This window comes from Equus caballus, chromosome 16 (genome assembly GCF_041296265.1).
Source record: "Equus caballus isolate H_3958 breed thoroughbred chromosome 16, TB-T2T, whole genome shotgun sequence".
Taxonomy (NCBI): Eukaryota; Metazoa; Chordata; class Mammalia; order Perissodactyla; family Equidae; genus Equus; species Equus caballus.
Genome location: NC_091699.1, coordinates 46,890,037 through 46,911,225, shown reverse-complemented (window position 1 = coordinate 46,911,225; position 21,189 = coordinate 46,890,037). Strand labels below are relative to the sequence as shown.

The 21,189-nt window shown below is 51.3% G+C and overlaps 1 protein-coding gene across 11 annotated transcripts in view; it reads right to left on the bottom strand.

The window, feature by feature from the left end:
- The window catches only part of POC1A (POC1 centriolar protein A), a 95,770-nt gene that overhangs the window by 30,403 nt on the left and 44,178 nt on the right, over positions 1-21,189 (bottom strand). For 9 of the 11 annotated variants that reach the window (XM_070237498.1, XM_023620344.1, XM_023620339.2 and 6 more), the window contains exons 8-9: positions 16,179-16,247; positions 12,995-13,093 (exon numbers count right to left, since the gene is read on the bottom strand). In XM_070237498.1, coding sequence (XP_070093599.1) covers positions 12,995-13,093; positions 16,179-16,247 — 168 coding nt within the window. The remainder of the gene's footprint in view (positions 1-12,994; positions 13,094-16,178; positions 16,248-21,189) is intronic. The other 2 variants (XM_023620342.2, XM_070237499.1) reach the window with 1 other exon arrangement.

Here is a 21,189-nt window from a genome sequence, read left to right as displayed (position 1 = left end):
AAGCTATGAGGAGAAAGGAATGAGGATGAAATGGGGAGAGGAAGGCTAAGCAACGCAAACTGGTGGAGGCGTGAGAAAGCAAAGGGACCACCATGCAGTGAGAACTTTCCTTAGCGCAGAAGAGACCCTGGCCCTCCTCCCTGGAGGGGTTCTGAGGGACCAGGAAAACAACCCAGGCCTTTAGGGGGTGAAGCCCTCTGGGTCATCACACACTGGTAGGCAGCAAGGCAGAGCTGGGGGGGTCAGGGAAATGGACAAGAAGGAACAAGGCAGGACAGGGTGGTGGAGTCCTCCACACAGCCCACAGAAGCCTCAGGAGGAGCAGGCCAGCGCTCATGCTGGAGAGCGTCTGCAGAGGGTCTGCCCTGGAGTTCCCGGAGCAGACGCACCTCTAGAGCATTCTCAGAAACAATACTGACAAACAGACAAAACTGCCCTGCAGTCCCCATGCTGGTGATCAACACCCTTATAAGAGAACTCTCTCCAAATACGACTTGCTTCCTTTGGGGCTGGCTCTTGCTCAGTTCACTTCCACAAACGTTACCAAGGGACCCCTCCAGGCTGATCGCTGAGCACCCTAGGGTTAACGACCCTCTACCTTGAGGCAGAAACACCTACCCTGCACACACCTGAGCGCCAGGCACCCTGGGAGGGGAGATCAAGGCTTCTGATAAAGCTCGTGTTGACTGTAGTTTTTTTTTTTCTAATTAAACTGCTTTGAACTAATTTTAGACTTAGAAAAAAGTTGCAAAAAATAGTACAAAGAATTTCCTTATATCACTCCCCTGGGCTCCCCCAGTGTTAACATCTTACATAACCATTAGTACCATGATCAGACCAGGAAATTAACATCGGGACAATTTCATCAACTAAACTAAGGACCCCATTTGAGCTTCATAAGTTTTTCTAGTAATGTCCTTGGATCCTGATGTTCTAGAATCTTATCCAGGATCTCATGCTGCACTTAGTTATTTCTCCTTAGTCTCCTGCAATCTGTGTCAGTCCCTCAGTTTTCCCTGTCTTTCAGGACCCTGACACTTTTGAAGAGCACCAATCAGTTATGTTGTCAAATGTCCTTCAATTTGGGTCTGTCTGATGTTTTCTCATGATTGGATTGAGGTTATGCATTGTTGACAAAAACATCAAGAAAGCCATGTGCATGATATCACAGAGCTCATGCAGACAGGAGGACTTACTATTAGGGGCGTTTGACCTTGATCAATGGTGATGTTGACCTCTCTGCCATGTTTCTCCAATGCAAAGTTACACCTTTCCCTATGTAGTTAATCTTGGGGGACTGTGGCTTTTTAAAAGGGAATGTGTTTCTGTCATTACAAGCTCTGTGTGTCAGCCTAGCTTGCTGATGGCTGCAGCTGCCCCACAGATGAGAGGCATCTAATGAAGATGAGCGGCAGAGCCGACGTCTCTGGAAGACGCCGAAGCTCTCGGTGACAAAGAGGAACAGTAGCGGTTTATTTATAGATCCACTTGAAGACAGCTCATTGTAACTACTGGAGTTGAATTTTTAAAACCTCGGGAACAAAGGCTGGCTATTTTAAACTCTCCTTGCACTTAGTTCAATGGAGAGTGTTAGAGGCACCAACCACACCCGGGCATCACTCCCAAGCTCAGCAATTCATATTTTGTGCAGCATCTCAGGACATGAACAAAGCCTGCCAAGACAGATAACCAAGACTGGTTCTGCCTACCCGCACAGAGGCAGCAGGGCTCAAGTGGGCCAGAGCCCTCAGCCCCATGCTGCCCAGGGAAGAGTCCAGGGAGGTTGCACCCCACGGGGTCTCACAGCCTCCGTTTCCTGGAAAACAAAGTTGCATACAGCTTCTGTGAACCAAGGTTACATCACCTCTCCCCCTCCCTCCTCCAGCAGGCTACAAAGACGGACAGCGCCCCCCAGCGGATGCCTGCCCCACGACAGCTGGCGGTAGCTGGCCCACCTGCGCTGACACAGCTTCAGGCTGGAACAAGGATGTCCTGGCCCTTACACAACTATCCCTGAGGACAGTGGGAGGGGGGAACCCCAAAGCTCCTCCTGCCCCCAGCCTGACTGCAGCTGGCTCTAAGCCAAGCCTGCTCAATCTCTCCATGTACCAGAACCATGGTGGGGAGGGGAGATGTGGGTTTTCTCAAAGCCTCCCACGGCCTTATTTGAACAAAAAGCACAAAACAACATTCTTGACACAATGAGGAAAAATGTGAATATGGACTAGGCATTTGATATTAAGGAATTATTAATTTTGTGGGATGTGATAAGAGCACTGCAGTTATATAACCAAGAAAAGTCTTTATTTAGGGTAAAATAATGTATCTGGGATTAAACAAAAATACTCCAACTTTTCTAAAAAAAAATGTCAGGGTAGATAAACAAAATAAGATTGGCAAAACGCTGAAGCTAGGTGAAGGGTACATGGAGTTCATTCTATTACCTCTCAACTTTTTGTGCTAGCTTGAAAATTACCACAATACAAAGGTGTTTTGTTTTAATTAAGAAAAAAAAGCTCCCAGGTGACTAGAATGAGCTGTGGAACTGAGACCAGGCAAGTGGGACCCCAGGAGGAAGATGAGGCACAGGATCGCCTTCACTCTGGTGTCCTGACATTTTCAAGCATAGAAGGCAGATTCATCTGAATCCATGAATGTTCAGACCAGCCTTTGGCATTGCCACAGAGAAAGCCCCCGATGGCATCAAGAGCATGCAGTGAACCCTGCAGCAATGTCCGGACCTCCAAAGAAACTAATTTTAAGATAATCTCCATGGAAACCATCTATTCTGATTTTTTCCATGGTAACCAATGAGAACATAAACACAAGCATATCCAACACCCTTACACCACATGGGCAATGCTGCCATCCAATCTGGAAAATATAAGCTGCAAAGGGCTTTTTTTCCATTGAAATAGAAAAGAACTGAAACTTCTAGTCCAGACATGCAGATTCTACCACCCTCCATGGCCTAGTCACTGTTTATACCACCTCATGCCACCTGCTCTCAAACTGACAAATCAGCCCAGAAAGAGGTTTCCTTCATTTATCCTGGGACCATCAAAAATGCCAAAACGAAAGAGCCAGAGCCTGCCTCTAGCCTCACACACTCAACCCGTGCTGCCCACAGACTGGCATGTGTCCACTGAACTCTGATTTCCTGAGCATTCTGTGTTCCAGACATGCTGAGCGCCACAGGGAGGCCAAGGCCCCAGCCCTCCAGGGAGACAAGTTAGGCCTGCAAATAACTGAGTATAGGAGAGAGGGCTACTCCAGCAGGGATAGTGCTTGGGGTAGGTAGAGCAAGAATTCACAACCTGCTAGTGTGCCAGGGAAGGCTGCATGGAGGAGGTGCCCTCTGGAAAGAGACAAAAAGGATGAGTGTAGCTCTGCCAGGAAACAGGATGCACCCCAAAGAATCATGTCAGACTTGAGTAACTGGGTCTATTTCCACTTGTGACTCATTTCTTTCATTTTCAGGTTTCTGAGTTTGAAAAAAATAGCATGGAACCAAAAGAAAGAAAGACCCTCAGATGCCAATGGCCTCCGTTCCTGCCCAGCCTCTGCTTTGCACCACATACATGGGCTCTGTTGGCTCTCCTGTGGAGAGGGGACTTGTCAGCCTGGCCTGACAGAGCTGTAGCTGCTTGTCATCACTGTTAGCAAAATGCCAGTGTCACAGCAGTGGCCCCTGAAACAAAAGGCGCTCTGAAGCATGCAGCCTGCCCCTGCCCAAGCCATGTGTGCCTTGTAGTAAAGCATCGCAATGTCAGGACCCCACTGCCCACTATTCTGTGATTTGGGCTCATTTTCCCAAGTGCAGCTATGGACTCTCCACTGAACTTGAACTTACACTTTGACCACAAGGGGAAAGGAAAACCCAAAATAGTTCTAAGACCCTTGAAAGAGATAACAGAGTTCTCAAAGGTGTGTGTGTGCCCAGGTTTATGCACTGGGTGTGTCCCTATGCATGTAGAACTGGACATAATGGCCTCCAGGCTTCATGTGGATCCCAGAGTCAGGGTCTTTCATCTTCATGACACTGTGAATGTCTTAATACACCTTGCCCTGGATTTCTGAGACTACACCTCCTGTTGGTTTAAGTCATTAAATAGACCTCCTTCCTTCTTAAGAGTTATGCCACTCCACTCCAGATAGGGACCTACCCGCTTGTGGAATGGATGGGAGTTTTCCAGTGGCAAGAAACTACCATCAGCCCCTCAAAGGGGCAGCTCAGAGAAGGAAGTTCAGCTTCTGTCCCATCCCACAGCCCCATCCTCTTGCTGCCACTGCTGTCATTGCTGTTTCGGGGCTTGTTCCTGCTCTTGCTACCTGGAGACACTTCCCCAAAAGGCTTTGCAAAGAAGACCTTCACTTGAGGGTTTAAATGTTGAGCCGCAAGTACCCAGGCCATCTCAAGCTCAGTTGTCAAGAGACTCACCTGCCAGCTTCCCTAAAGGCCCAGCAGGCTCAGGAGGATGGGAGCTGACCTAGGCACCCACATCTGTGGGGCAAGAGGTGGGAGGCAGGGACCCTGAGGACAAGGCAGGAGGCTGGTGGCCTGGAGAATGTGAAGAACAGGTGACTGGACTAATGCAGCAACAATAACACACAGGACAGGAGCCGAGACAGGATGACAGGCCAGCGGAGGACAGCGCTGGGTCCCATCCTCCCTCTAATTGATGCCCTTAGCTGGTAATAAAACCACACATCTGTATTCCTGGTTGTAAACAGAGCCCACTGGGTGCCTTTGGGTTTAAAGAGCTCACTGGGCAGCAGTGGGATCTCTTTTAACACTGCACTGAGATTAGAACCAAGGCCACACCCCTTTTCGTCCCCTGGAAAGAGGCAGACTATACAATTCTCCAGATTGTGCTGAAAGGGACACCAGTTCTCCAAAGCTGGAGACCCCATGAGCTATAGAAACTTCCCAAGATGAACAGAGACTCTCTCCTTCCCCTCACCTCCCTGCCCAGAATGCCATGGTCATAATGAGCTAGACTGTTTTCCAATAGACCAGTGACTGGGGCCCTGGACCAGCAGCATCAGCATCACCTAGAAATGTGAGAAATGCTAACTCCTTACTGACTCAGACACTGCGGATGGGGCAAGCTGTGTCTTAACAAGCCCTCAGTGTGATTCTGATGCACACTAAAGTTTGAGAACCACTGCAAGAGGCTTACTGCGCTAAGTGCCAAATGTTAAAAGGCCTGTCTCCTCACTACACTGCCTGGAAGCCCAGTTAACTCCTCCTGATGTATTTCTGCAAACATCATCCTTATTCCTGTCAAAAGCAACTCCTCCCTTCTGGTAAACACAGAACTTATTTTACATGCGTCTGGTAGTAGCCCCACCCTCCTCCCAGTAGTCAATTGTGGCCTCCAGAAGGAAAAGGAGAGAGGCTCCTGCCTGCTTCCTAGTAGCTGACACATGGGTCAGACCCTGAGGGAAGGGCCCGCCTCCCCATCCTGATCCCTGGGCCTGGGGGGCCACTCTGCCAGGAGAATCAGTCTTTGGAGCTCCTAGACTTTGTACAGACACCTTACCCACCAGCCACTGTCCAAGGATGCTGTTTCAAGCAGGAAACTTTCTTTAAAAATTGTAGTTTGGTAATAAATGTTGAATCTTCTTTATTTCTAGTCTCTTCTGTTTTTCACTGAAACTAAGAAACCCAGAGCACTTTCCATGACTTCCATTCAGGTAAAAGGCGGGGAAAATGCAACCTGAGTGTGAAGTGAGGCATCTTGTCTGTGGGCCTCTGCCACCCAGAGTAGCAAAGGCTGCTGCGGCCACCCTGCCCCAGCCCCCACAGGACAGTCTTTTGCAGAGTGAGCCGTAAAACGGAAAATGCCCGAAGGATGTAATGGGGCTGATGGGGAAAAATCAGGGGACAGAGAATCAAGATGACCTGCCTGAGGTGACAGAAGTGATGTGCCACATCAGGCCAGGCCCCAGCTTCGTCTTGGACCAGCACACAGGGACAACAGAGCTCTTACTGCCAAACAAGTTCTTAAAGGGGCTCCCAGGACCAGAAGTTTCCAGTATCATCCACCTCTCTAGCAGGTCTGCCTGAGAATTCTTTCCAGGATAGCCATCCTTGGAAGATTACCATCCCTATCCCAGGAAGGTACCCGGCCAGCCAGGTCTCCTATGGCTCCCCTGTACTATATCCAGCCCCAGCCACCCCAGCTGATCTGGAGATGATGCCCCACAGAACAGGAACCTAGAGGTCTTGGTGGGGGGAATAACAGGGATGAGCACCGGGGAGGTAAATTTCAAGCGATGAGTATGCAGACACCAGAGGCCCTAAGGCAGTGCTGCCAGGGGTCTACACACGTGCGCACACACAAAGGGGACAAACAGTCGTGTTTCTGAGTCACCAGAGTCTGTCCCATGCTGGGCTTGGGTATCTGTCCCAAAGACTGAGGAGGCTGGATTCTTATTTCCCACTGAGAAATGGGGAGAATCCTTCTTGCTCTTTTCCAGTCAAGGTCTCTCAGTTTTGCTAACACAAGGGCCGAGACCTGCACCTCAATCCCAGGGACACGGGCTTGATTGGGGCCTGGGCCACTCACCAGCAGATGACCTCTGGGCCCAGGTTTCTCCTCTGTGCAGCATAGGGGGGCAGGAATGAACTATCCCACAGGAGCCACACAGAGATGTACCAGCTGGTAAGTCTCAGGAAATGTGAAAACATAATTCCTACTTTTCCCAAGTCAGCCTACAAAGCCCAGGTCCTGCCAGGCCCCACAACAGCCAAACCAGGTGGGAAGGTACCCCTTGGGAGACAGTCTGCTTTCCCATGTTTCCCATCAGGCTCTCATTCACATGGATGAAGGAGTCTGTGGACAAGGCCGGCTATTCAGCCAGAGGGTGCGAGCAGAGCGAGAGGCCCCCGTTACAGAAGCCCAGAGCCCAAGGGCAGGAGCAGCCGCTGTGCTGGGAGTCTGGGCCTCATGAAACTAACACTTTTCCAAGATGAGTAAGTGCCTGGGCATCTTCTGACTCATCTGCAGCCAAGAGCCCCCTCTAACCACCTTGGAAAATTTGGAGCCAGAATTGGGGTCAAGTGGAGAAAGGAAAGGCTCCTCTCTCAGACACATAAATCTGGGGTTTACTCCTCTCTAAACAGTATAATGCCCCATCTGCCAAGCGTCCCCTCAAACCTACACTTCTCTTCACTACAGAAAGCAAACACCAGCTAGAAATTTGTATTCTCAGTAAGAGACTCAAGTCTTTCATGTTCCCAAGCAAGAAAGCAAATCTATGAGGCAGGTGGAAATGGGCCCCAGCCCTGACCTCAATCCTATGACTCATCAGGCTAGGTGCCTGGGCAAGAACGCAGACCTTGAGCAACCACCACCTGGGACCCTCAGATCCTCAGTGTGGGGCAAGATCCAGTGCCAAGACTCTCTGGGCCAGGAATCGGGGCCCAAGAACCTTTAAGTCAAGGCCATGCCTGTGCAGCGCCCCAAAAGAGAAATGTGGGAGCTGCAGCGAGGGCACAAGAGGTGGCTAGGGCTCCACCCTCAGAACCAGAAGGACTAGGAAGAAGAAACAGGCCATCCTCAGGGAAGCCTGAGGCCTCAGGTAAGAGACCCTCAGCTAACCCCGCCTGCTTTTCCTGGGGACAGTTCTAGTATTGAGGCTCTGGGAGGCCTAGGCACCTTGCCCTGAGGAGTCACGGAGACAGAGAAGAAAAAGAGGCCTGTTTCCACCACCTCATGGATTTGCTTTCGTCTAGGAGCAAAGAGGACTTGGGTCTCTCATCAAGAGGCACAACAGATGCCTGTAAGGGTCTACAACCCTCACTGGACCTCCCAAAGACAGCCTGCAGAGTAGAGTCAACATCGAAAATTACCCCAGGCAGAATGGCCCCGCTCTTGCCTGCTGTCCCTCACCCCAGCAGGTTTTGAATACCCAATCACCCTGACTGGGCAGGAGGCTCATCTAGCTCTCAGTCGGACAGAGGAAAGAAAAGGAACACTTTAAAAATAGCTAAAGCTTGGTGAGCACTTGCTATATGCCAGGCACGGTTCCAAGTGCCTGCTTGGCATGTACCACTTCGTGAAATCTCACGAAGGAGGACCTGGCATCTCCCCATTTGAGGTGAGCGTAGACAAGCCTCAGCCCTGGAACTCAAGGTTACTCTCTGAACTGGAGGGCAGCCAGCCCTGAGAACTCAGGAAGTGGTTTTTCTGTTTTACTGAATTACCTAGAATTCTGCATTCTTCCCCTCCCACTCCGCCCAGCACAACCTTCCTTCCCAATTGCATAATGGGCTCTCAGATGTTTGGAGGGAGGGCAAGAATAAATCAGAATAAATGCATCTTTGCTATTAAAAGAAGTTTTAAACTGCTTCTGTGGTTGAGGCAGAAATCAGTCCTATGGCGGCTGGGACTTTGAGGGCAGGTGTCAAATCCAAGGTCAGCCAAGACACAGTGGTCCTCGCGCCTCGGGGTCAGGCCCCAAAGCACAGACAGCAGGAGGGAGTGAGAATCTGTAAGGATGAGTGCAGAGTGGGCGAGGTGACTAGGGCTGCAGCAGAGAACAGAGCTAAATGCTAGATCCTTGAAAGCACCAGCACAAGCACCTCTGCAGACGGTTCCTGGGGGCCCCCACAAGCCCCTCTGGGAGGCACTCATCTGCTGGAAATCTCCAACCTTCCCCAGCCTTGCAGCGCGTCACGGGGCAGAATGTGGAGCTGCCCTCCACTCAGCCCAGCGCATGGGCTGGAGTCCCTACTCCAGAGCCTTCTAAGCAGAGAAAGCTCCCTAGCACAGCCCTAAAATCCCTCCTCATCACAACTCGGCCAAGAATAGAGGGAAAATGGAGCCCATTATTCTCATTCTGAAGGGCTGGGAAATGGCTTTTGCTTTTCAACATGAAATGTGCCTATAAATAAACTGTGAATTTCAACCAGGGGTTGAAAATAGCTCCGGCAGTGAACAGAGCTTTGTTCAGAGTGGGCTCAAGGACAGCCTTCATTGCGAGAGCAAGAGTTGACTGCCAAAGTCAGAGCAGGGGTCCTGGGCAGGGGGTTTTCCAGGGCAGAGGGTTTTCCAGGGCAGAGGGGCTATCATGGGCTCACAGGACTGCCCTTGCCACGGTCTGTCCCTCTGGCTTTAAACTGCCACACTCCAACAGGCCATGGTCAGGAATTTAAGACCTAGCACCTGGCCCGAAGGGCTTCCTAAAATCCTCAAATGCCCAGGTGTGACTCATGTGGCTTTAGGGCCCAAGGCCCAGTGTGTAGACAGAGCTGGAGGGGGAGGGATCATCACATTTGAGGGCTCTGGAGCATGGCAGTGCTGCTCATGGGCTCTTTGAGAAGCCAAGCCACCAGGGCCAGCCACCAAACCACTCACCAGGTACTATCTCAGAGCCAGGAAAGCAGGCAGGCAGGAGGAGTAGGAACACACTCCAATTGTAAGTGAAGAAAACCAAGTTGCTAAAGGTCTTTTTTTTTGTTGTTTACCAGCACCTCTGGAAGATTCCAAAGTTTGACAAGCCAAACATTTCTACAAAATGCGCTTCTGTTACAATGGACTACTACTCAGCCATAAAAAAAGACAAAATTGGCCCATTCACAGCAACGTGGATGGACCTCGAGGGTATTATGTTAAGCGAAATAAGCCAGTCAGAGAAAGACGAACTCTATATGACTCCACTCTTAGGTGGAAGTTAGTATATTGATAAGGAGATCTGATCGGTGGTTACCAGGGAAAAGGGGGCTGGGGGGAGGGCACAAAGGGGGAAGTGGTGTACCCACAACATGACTAACAAAAATGTACAACTGAAATCTCACAAGGTTGTAATCTATCATAACATTAATTAAAAAAAAAAATGCGCTTGTGTTAGATACTCAGGCTGAGAGACCTGGGCCACAGCTGCTGTGGGGAGCCCGTCCTTAGCGTCACCCCCAAGCTCCTCTGCCCCTAATACAGCCCTGCCTACTTGCTCACACTCCTCCCGCTGCTACATCAGCCTCCTTTCTGGGCTCACTCTTGAGGCAGGAGTGACTGTAGTGCTTCTCAACTGGGGGCAATTCTGCCCCCCAGGAGACATTTGGCAATGCCTGAAGACATTTTTGGTTGTCACCTCTAGGGCTTGGGGGATGCTACTGGCAGCCAGGGAGTAGAGGCCGGGGATGCTCCGTAACATCCTACAATGCAGAGGACCGCCCCATAACAAGGATTTATCTCAGTTCCAAAGGATCAACAGTACTAAGGTTGAGAACCCCTGGGTTACTGGAAGGATGGTATAGAGACAAGAACTGGCAGGGCAGGGGCTCATCGGACTCACCAGCTTCTGGCACGTGGCTGCAGAGCTCCCGGGCTCCCTGAGGAGCTGACATACCCTGGCCAGCCACAGAATCAGTCACCAGGTACTATCTCAGCACCAGGGAAGCCCTTGGGCAGGGAGGGCGAGACCACATTCACCAGCTTCCCTTCCCACCTCAGGGGAAAATCTAACCACTGAGCAGTGTTATACCAACTCACCTCAGTTTAGGAAGATGAAAAAATTCTGGGTATGATGGTGGTGATAGCTGCACAATGATGTGAATATACTTTATGCCACTCAACTGTACACTTAAAAATGGGTAAAATGGTAAATTTTATGTTATGTATATAAAATAAAACTAACAAAAAATACCACTAGCTTTCCTCGTGGCCTGGGAGTCCTGAAATGAGAGACGCTCCTAGAAGCGTACACCACATGGAGGGCATGTCGGGTGGGTGTGTGTCTGGAAGAGGGCCTATACACCAACTCAGACTCTCAAAGGGGCTTGTGACAGATAAGGAAAAAGCCCTAAACAAAGACTGATTTTAGGATTAGCAAGTCAAGTCACTTCACGAATTAGCAGAGCTCACCTACATCACACGAGGTCCTCAGAGCCTGCTTCTGGGGGTATTCAGGGCCCATTGTGGAAACGGAGGCTTAGGAAGAGTGGGTGCTTCGCCTGGGACCACACAGCCAGGGTTCAGACCCCAGAGCCCACACCTCTCCCCTATTTGAGCCCCACGTGGTGATGCCCACTGGGCAGAGCTGTGACAACAGCTCCACCGTGGGCCTGAAGGTAATATGAGAACAAAGGGTTTTCCTGAGCACTGTTGAACTGTTCACCCACCTATACCCTATCCTGCCATGTCCTGCTGGCTTCCCTACCCACAAGCCCTCATGCTAGATTATGAGGCCCCAAGCTCAGAAAGCAGGGTGTCCCACACCCCATATCTGAGCAGGACTGAAGAGACAAGAGGTAGCCTGTCCAAGTTAATTTCCTAATAACCACAAGGAGCATGGGATTCTCCCCTTGCTGATGATTAGTAACCATTCCCAAGAGACAGGTAGCAGCGCCCTCCCCTGGGTTGGGGAAGAGCTGCCAGGCAGCCCTCTGCAGTTTCCACTTGCAGCTTCTAGCTTGGTCGGCCTAGCTCAGAGGGGCCAGCATGGTGGGCCCGGGGCAGGTGTCTCATCTGTGAATGTGAGCAGTGACTTTACCCACTCATTTGATGAGGGAAGGAATAAACAGGGCAGCACATCCAAAGACCTTGGCTGGGCCTGGCTCACCATCAATGCCCAACAGACGGGGAGCTGTAGGGGAGAGGGCATGGACCCCAGAGGATCCCAACCTTGCAGTTTGGAAAATGCTTTTTTTTTTTTTTTTGGAGGAAGATTAGCCCTGAGCTAACATCTGATGCCAATCCTCCTCTTTTTGCTGAGGAAGACTGGCCCTGAGCTAACATCTGTGCCCATCTTCCTCTACTTTATATGTGGGACGCCTGCCACAGCATGGTTTGACAAGTTGTGCGTAGGTCTGCACCCAGGATCTGAACTGGCGAACCCTGGGCTGCTGAAGCGGAACATGCAAACTTAACCGCTGCGCCACCGGGCCAGCCCCTGGAAAATGCCCTTCTAGGTGGAAGATAAAATGGGAGCAAGCAGACCACCGTGCAACCCAGTCATGCCCCAACAAACCCAAAAGCTGAGAACCAGCCACTCATTAGCAAATGCGGAGGGAGAAAACCTCTCAGCCAAGAGCAACTCTTAGAAGAAAAGCTTTAAATCTCGACCTCACTCATTCCTAGAGGTAGCCCCAACACACAGGACAGGACGTGTGTGTGTGTGTGTGTGTGTGTCCCTCTGCTGGAGCCAAAGAAAGCCCTGAGATAGACTCAGAGGCTTCCTGGTTCTATTCTGGGCCAACCTTGACTCACTGGGGCCCTTGGGCAAGCCGCTTCCTGTTGTTCAGGCCAGTTTCCGTGTGGGGAGAGGCCATGCTGCCTCTAAGGTCCAGGAGGGAGAGATTTAAACAGCCTGCAGCCACCAGAGTTTAAAACCCTTGGGGCTCCACATCCTTGGCTATAATCTGTATTTCAGCCAAAGCTGAATGTGACCTCATTCAAAGAGACCATATCAGTTATCAATTTCTTTCCACAAATATTTATCAAAAAGTATTGTTAACTATTTTAATTCAGGAACACTGAATGCCCCTTTACCAACAAAGGTACTAAAAATGGTTTGTGGCCAAGGAACTTCCTTTCCATGGTTAAAAAAAAAAGGAAGTGAGAGCAACAGGGCTGGGGCCTTTCCCATCCGTCCCAGCTGTGGCTTCAGGCCCCACACCCTCGAGGAACCCTACATGGGGTCCTATGGCCTGGGGCTTGGCATGGGACAGGTCCTTCCTTTCCTCAGGCCCCAACCAACCAGCAGCACACGCCATGGAAACACCCCCACACCAAATGGTGCGAGACCTAGGCACCCAGCGGTCTACTCTACCAGCCTCTTCACATCTTGTTTGGTCATTCTTCATTTGAAACAAAGCACCACAAATGCCAAAGTATTATTTGGCAAATGACAAGATCTTACTAGGGTACCTTCCCCATGACTGGCCCAAGCCTCCAGCCCCTGATGGTCTCCGAGTCCAATGTTATTCACCATGACACAGTCCACCAGAGTTACAGGGCTCTGACGTGCCTGCCGAGCCACTTACCAGATTCCCAGAGGAGCTGGCTAGCATAGTTGGGGGCCTCTGCACTTTTATGATTTCTCCATAATCGACAACATCAAAGTTACTCTTCCAAACCATCACCTGCCAAGATCAAGAAGCACACAGAATCAGGGGAGAAAAACCCCTTGCCAGTCCTTCTTCATGGAGAAAATGCGCCCGGAAGCCACCCCCAAAGGTCTGGGCCAGTGGTGGGATAGCAGTCCCCTCCTGATACCCCAGTTCAACTCTGGGACCTGCTCCACCTCCCAAAGAGCAGGGTTTTTAGACAGGCCTCAAGATGACCTGGACGTACCATCAGGATGAAGAATCACTGTGTGCCACCACCAGCCCTTTGCACTTGCTGGTCCCTCTGTCTGGGCTGTCCCAGGCCCAAGCTCGGCGTAGCTGTTTCCTCAGACTGAAGAGTCCCCTTCTATACCACCTTCTCAGAGAGGGCTTCCCTGGCCTCCTATGTACTTTTATCAGAGTCTTCTATTTCTTTCCTTCATAGCATCAGAGTCAGTAGTTTTTTAAATCTCTTTGTCCTTTTTCCTAGTTTATCATATCTGTTTCCCCACTGAAACAGAAGCTCCTGAGGGTGGCAGCCTGGCCTGTTACACTGTGAGAAGTGGTTAAGATACAGACACCAGGTCAGACCACTGGGGTTAAGATCCTGGCTCCACCCCTCAGAGTATGGCTCTAGGCAAGTACACAATCTCTCTGCGGCTCAGGTTCCTTCTCTGTGAAAAGGGCTCTGGTAAGGCTCACAGGAGCCAGCTCTGCACAGACACTGACATTATCTCCTGTCCCACTCAGATCTTCATGTCCTAGGCTCCTCCTAAAGGCTGAAGGAGTGGCCCTGCTGGGGAGCGAGAGCGCTCCCTGCTGGAGGGTGTCAACCTGCGGGGCTGTGCTCTTCCAGGGCCACTTCCAGGAGGGGAGGAATTGTGGAGCATGGCTAGTGGTCAACTGAGACCACAGAAAAACCACCATATCCACCTTAGACAAAAATTCAGCATGCCCTGGACGCTTTCCCCGTCAGGACACAGCCACGAGCCTGGTTCTTTGGGAGGCTCCTTGTCACTCCCAGAGCAGCACCACTAATGACTGCCCCCAACTGGTGGCACCTACGGCTCATTAGTCCTCTTTACAAACAGAACACTGACTCACTTACACCCTTGTTTGTAGGGTCTTTGTGTAACTACAAGTCTAACTGCTGAATAAATTTCTAGGAGTGGCATGGCTATCATGAATGTGAAGAGATGATGTCAAATGTCACTCCAAAAAGGCTGTCAGAGAAGACTTTCTTAAGGGCAGCCAGGGAGGCAGGCCTGATGGCATAGCAGTTAACTTTGTACGCTCCACTTCGGTGGCCCAGGGTTCACCAGTTCCTATCCTGGGCATGGACCTACACACCGCTTATTAAGCCACACTGTGGCAGACGTCCTGCATATAAAGTAGAGGAAGATGGGCACAGAAGTTAGCTCAGGGCCAATCTTCCTCAGCGAAAAGAGGAGGACTAGCATCAGATGTTCACTCAGGGTTAATCTTCCTCAAAAAAAAAAAAGAAAGAAAAAAATCTTAAAAAAAAAAAAAGGAGGCAGCTAGGGAGCTGACAGCAGTGGCTGCCTAAGGAGAGGCTAGAGTGGGCAGAAGCCCCACTTTCTACAGGTTGCCTCTCATACTGTGAGAATTTCTTTTACTGTGACTTTATTTACAATGTGAATTTCCTGTAGTAGTTTCCCTAGTCTTCTAAGCAATGAGCCAGGCCTCCATGCCGAGGGACGGCTCAGGCGTCCCCTTGGCTGTGCTCCTTCCTTGGCCGGTTAGCACAGGAAGTGGCGCTGGTGTGGGGAGATGCCGGCCGCCTCCTCCCCAGACTGTGCTAAAAGAGACTCTAACCACCCTCTGCTTTACTGACAGAGACTCAACCAAAATCGCTCCATTTGGCTGGGGCTGGGGCTGCCTGAGAGGCCAATAGGGCTTTCCTGGGCTGAGCAGTCAGAGCTGTGAGGCTGGCATCAAGAGTCTGAACATTCTTGGGGCTGGCCCCGTGGCCGAGTGGTTAAGTTTGTGTGCTCTGCTGCAGGTGGCCCAGTGTTTCGTTGGTTCGAATCCTGGGTGCGGACATGGCACTACTCATCAAACCATGCTGAGGCAGCATCCCACATGCCACATCTAGAAGGACTCACAAGTAAAATATACAACTATGTACCGGGGGGCTTTGGGGAGAAAAAGGAAAAAAAATAAAATCTCAAAAAAAAAAAAAAAAAAAAAAAAAAAGAGTCTGAACATTCTGGACAACACTCCAGGTCAACAGCAGCTCAGAGCAGCCACCCTTTCCTCTCTGTCTGAGGGGAGTGCAGCTCTCTGGACAAGCAGTACTGCATGGGGAACCTGGAGAAAGATTTCCGACGGGTGGACTCTTCAATGCCCCTGAAGCTCCAGGTGCCAGGCTCTGGGGCAGAGCCTGGGGGCAAGGTGCCCACCAGGAGACAGGTCATCGGTGCTTAGCAGACTAGGCAGGGTGCGCCAGGCTAACAGGCGGAAAGCCTCAGCACAAACGGTGACAAGGTGGGACAGGACCTCCTCACTCAAGTCCTCTCCCTGAAGCCATGGAATTTGAAAATGACACTTCAAGGAGCATAACAAAGCAGGTCAAGGAGCAAAGGGTGACAAATGTCAAAGCGGAGGCTCTGGGGAAGCCACTAGCTCTGCATCTGCTAAGATGCAGTGTCCCTGTCTACAGAACGAAGTGATGAGAGGGCTGGCCCACAGGGTTGCCATGAGGATTAAAGGAGTTATGAAGCTCTTGCCACGTTGCCCACATTACCAGGCCACAGCAAGGATCCAATAATTGCTACCTAATTACTCATTTATAATCAGGAAAAAGAAGTTACTAAAAAGCTTTGTTTTAACTTTTTCACGGCAATGACTGTACAGACTCCTTCCAATCCATGCTGGTTTGAGCAGTGGGGGTTTTGAGATGCTGCCACAGGGTCAGCTCCTGCAGGAGACTGCGCTAGGGAGGCAAGGGTCTGAGTGCCTCACCCCAAGATCCAGCCTTCAAGGTCGCTGAAAGCCACCAAGGAAGCTGGTGAAACCCAGCCCACCCCTAAGATGCCCTGGCCCCCTCTTCTGTTCTGATCAGTATCAGCGGAGATTCCTCAGACCATGCTTTACTTACTTGTTCATCAGAACCTCCAGAAGCAAAATACTCCCCTGTTCTTGAAAAGGCAACAGTGGTGGCTGGACCCTACGGGAGCAAACAGAAAAGAAGAAACACCAAAGGTCACTCCAGACTCTAAACACACAGGAAGAAAACCAGAAGCTCCTGAATGAGAGCGGCAGCCGGAGGGCAAAGGGCTGGGGGCCTCATTCAGCCCATGCTCCTCCTCAGCCTTTGGCCAAGGAACCTGTGGTACCCAGGTATGAGCACCACTGCTGAGACCTCTGTTCCCAAACACCACTCACAGGTCAAAGGCCAGGCCACATGGGGCCACAGGTGGGCAGAGAGGAATGAACAGGACAGTACCTGCTGGCAGCCCTGCTGGGCTGGCATCACTGTCTCCACTTCCCAAGGAGGAGCCAGAGGTCAGAGAGGTGCACTGACTTATCCCAGCAACGGGGTCAAAACTTGGTCCTCCTGACCCAAGCCATCTCCTCCCCTATATCACCCTGCAACGGACCAGAGAAGTATGGAGCCTCAAGGAGGAGCCAATGAGCAGAGGAAGGGCACAGTCAGGGAGCCCAGGCGACACAAGAGGCCAGAACCAGGGCAAGAAGGAGGCTGGGGAGGGGGTTATGGAAGGTGCCTGGGCAGAGAAGCAACAGGATGTGTCTCTCTAATGTGCATGTCACTTTCTTTATGTTTGGACCTTAGGAGGAGATGTGCCCACTCTGGCTTCCCAGGTGCTGAAGGTCTGCACGACTGTCCAAAGGGTGATGCCAGGCCTGTGCCAGCCAGCACACTGAGGGCCAGTGAGCATGTCCAGGCCTGGGGCAGGGGGGGCATGATCTCCTAGTAAAGAGGGAGGGCTCTTCCCCCACATGCCTGAAATCCACTGCAGAAAGATGCACAGAGCAAGAATCTGTTCAGCACAACACCACAAACCATCTCTTCTTCTGAGCCAAACCTTTAGTGTGGCAGTATTTGACACTTCCCAAGCAAAATCAGATAAAAGAGGCTCTCTACTATATGACAATAGTGTGGCCACTGTCACAAAGGCCACCTCAGTTCCTCCAGACCAACACAAGGAGCAGCAAAAACCCCAACTGCCCATACGAGGTATCTCCGGGGCTGATCTAAGCGGCAGAACCATGGACAAGAAGAACACTGGGAAGCACCTTCCACTAGATGCCAGAAAAGACCAGACAAGTTGTGGGCTGGAAAAGGGACCCGTGGTCGTGGAGCAAGGCCAGCTTCTTCCCGCCCAGAAGAGATAGGCAGGTTGAGAGCTGCCCCCTGGGCCTAAGCACCCTGGAGGGAGGGAACATGTCTGTCCATGCTTCTGGAATCTATCCACAGTTCCTCCTCTCTGAGGTGCCCATACTGGGGGTGATGAAGAAGAAAGTAAGTACAAGGCCAGCTAACGCTGAGCACTCAGGCTGGCTGGGAGCACTTCGCCTGCACTGACCCACTTAGTCCTCACAGAGTAGTTTGTACATTTACCTTTCCTAAGGGTAACATGTCCAAGGGGGAGAACACAGCCTGAGAGACCAGAGACAAAGCCTCCAGTCTGTGCCCCTCAATGCCTTCTCTCGCAGGTGGGGCCCCAAGAGCATGGGAATCACAGGGAGTCCTGCACAGCCATCCAACAGGACAAAGGAGATCCATTCTTACTGACGGGGAACAATGTCCAATTACATCAGTGAGTATGAAATCCCAGGTGCAAGGCACTATGGGCTGCGTGCGCAGTGCCTGAGTGTAGGACCAGGGCAGGTGGGGTGTCACTCAGATCTCTTCCAGGCAGATAGTCATCAAGGGTTAACAAGGTTTATAGGACTTATGGTGGCGGGGGTGGGGGGCGGGTGCAATTTCAGGTACTTTTACTTGATTCTTGGAAATTTTTATAATTTCCCATATTTTGAATTTTTTAACAATGAGTATATGGCATTGCTACATTACTATATAAACAAAATAAAACTATGTTCATTTTGAGGAAAAACAAAGAGGGAAGAGAGAAAAGGGAAGAAAACCAGTACATGGTGTGTCAAAAAAGCCGGGCTCTTTGCCTGCCCAGATCTGGCTCGTTGAGGAATGGCAGGTTTCCAAGAAGTCACAGCAACTAAGGAACCAAACAAATATTTGTGGGTCAGTCTCCTTTCCTGTTGTCACTCAACCACCAGATGCTAAGCTGGGGACAAGATGCTGGAGGCCAAGCAGCCCATGGCTCAGCAGGGGGATCAGAGCCAGACAGTAGGTACTGGGAGCCCTCCTGACAAAAATTGCAAGAGCTTTCCCCAGAGTCCAAGTCCCAGCAAACTCCAGGGATGGCGGGAACAACAAGTACGGTGGGAGGGGAATCTCAAGGGGGTGAGGCCCACAGTCCTCCTAACAGTGCCCGTGTACCAACAGCACTGCTTGGCTCCCGCACCAGGTACCTCAGTCTTCTTGGAAAGGGTGGCCTGCCACAAAGGCTCCTGCCCTTCTATCCAGGGTCCATGCAAGCAGCCCAGGGCACTCAGAGCACAGCCCAAGAATGGCTGGCCCGGGCTCCACTACGGGCCAAAGCCACCATGGACTGGAACCCAGATGGGCTCTCCACTGCTGCCAATCATCGTCCCTAATCCCTCGGTCAGCCTTTGGGGCCCCAGACAACCCAGCCCCACTTCCGCCCTCAGGAGTGCTCCAGCCCCACTAGACTGCTCACACTCCTCAAACACTGAGAATGAGAAGGTCTTCTCCTCCTCCATGTTCTTTCTGTAGCCTCCTGCACTGAGCTCTTCATCCAGTTATTTACAATCTTTCTTGGTTTTAAAGAAATTCATTTAAGGCTACAAATTTGCCTCTGATTACCACCTTAGATAGATCCGAAAAGTTTCCAATATGTAATATTTTCACCGTCATTCACTTGGAAACAGCTAGTTTCCACTGTGATTCTCTTCAGCCCAGCAGTTATTAAGGAGTACATTCTAAAGTTTCCCCACCCTGAGGCCTTGCGGGGAGTCTCTATCGCTGACAGTGATCAGCTGTGATGCATGTTCTTTGAGACTGTTCTGCCTTCGCTCTGGGTTACTCCTTTTACTTAATTAGTCACTCTTAATCCATTTGTTCACTGGCTCAGGGCAGGGATGTTGCCAAATTGTTTCTTCCCACAGGCAATGCCTAGGGCCTCTGCAGTGACTCCCGAGTGTGACTCTGAGCAATAGCTCTTGTCTGGGCCTTCAGTGGTGTGGAGTCCGACCTGCCCTTGGTCAATGGAGATGCCCACCCACCTGAGGCCCTTGTTCAATCTGCCTCCAGGCCAGATCCACTGGCAGGGATGTCCCATGGGCTCAACCAGGTCCTTCCTCCCTCTCTGGATCTGCTCAGAATCTTTTGTGAGATGATCCTGCCTGATCATCAAGAGCACTGGACACAGCCTAGCCTCCCACCCGACTCTCCCTCCTGACCCAGCCACATTTGGCCCTTGAGCTGGGCCGGACCTACACCCAGTCATTTCACCACACGCCGCCTCTCCCCTGCCAACTTCTAGACCCAAGGGACCCATAGTCCCTGGTTTCTTTACTTTCAAAGCGCAAAGCATCAATGAAGAAAGTGAAAAAAAAAAGGCACAACAAAGGAGCCCATGGTGTTTAGATCCCACAGCTCCTGGTGACTCACTCTGCAGCCCCCTGCAGCCTGTCCAACCTCCCCACTCTCCTCACTGCCTCCCCACCTGACTCACTGAGGAGCCTGAACACCTAAACTTTGACCCCTGTGCCCACGACAACTATGCTGGCAAAGGTCCAGCCAGGTACCCCCAACCACCACCACCTCACAAGGGTTTTGAAATGTTTTTTGTGACGGCCAGTGGACAAAAAGGATTGTCACACCATATGCCCCAAGACAGAAGTAAAAGAAGAGTTGCCATCAAACAGAGACACAGAGGCCACAGAGGCCCGAGAGGCCTCTGGTGTGGGTGGCGGTCTTGGACCACCAGCTCATGTAGGGTGACTGCAACCTAGCCTTCCGTGCTGCTTCCTCCACAAACCCCAGCAAGAAGACACCCGCCCTCGCCCACCAGCATCTGCCATAGGCTGGCTCTTGTGTTCGAGTGGTGGTCCCATGGACAAGGAGCAGCATCTGGGGAGGAACTGCTGCTCATGAACACCATACTCTCTCTTGACCTCGGCCGAGGACACCCGCTCCCAGTCTTCAACCCTGGGCTGCTGGCAGGAGACAGAGGGCCAGGCTGACTTCTTGGTTACTTAGGGTGGAATAAATAAGCTGGCCTCCCTCTTGATGTCCCCTCACTTCTCCCAGAAGGTGCCCAACCATCCAAGCCAGGTATGAGCCTCCCAACCATGGAAGTAATTCTCCAAAATGAAATGACTACACAAGAGTTGCAGAGTGCTGGAAGACAGAGAGGAGAGGTACATTCGGAGAGCTTCCTTCCACCTGGAGCAGCACGAGGGGCAGCTTGTGCCCCAGGCCACTCTGTCACACTGCTGCCTCTTCTCAAGAGTGAGTCCCCCTTGTTGCCACTTCCCAGCCTAGGCTCTGGAATGGCACAAGCTCCCAGTAACATTGGGGGATCCTATACTCTGAGTCCGTGATTTCACAACAACCAAGCCTCTGAGCAAAGCCCCTCACCCAGCCCTGGTTCAGGGCTCTGGGCCCTTGGCCATGGCTGCTTACTGGCACCACGGGCTGGTTGGGGCATATGAAACCATGAGCCCATCAGTCCCCATGCAATTCAGTCACTCCACAGCGACACGAACACCAACTGCACAGCCACAAACACCAGATTTAACTCCCCACCCACGTCCCGCCCACCATCTTCTCCCAAATAGCTCTGGGGACTTAAACCAAATGAGCATGGCTCAAGATTATGTTTCAGAAAATACAGAAAAATAAATCTGTATTTCTAGCACATTGCCCCCACAGTTGCCACACAGAGCTACGAGGGCCTCACTCGGGGTACAAGGCTTCAAGTAATAGCTGTAGTTGGTGGGAAAGCCCTTCCCTCTCCTGCCAGTTTTCCCTGCCACAA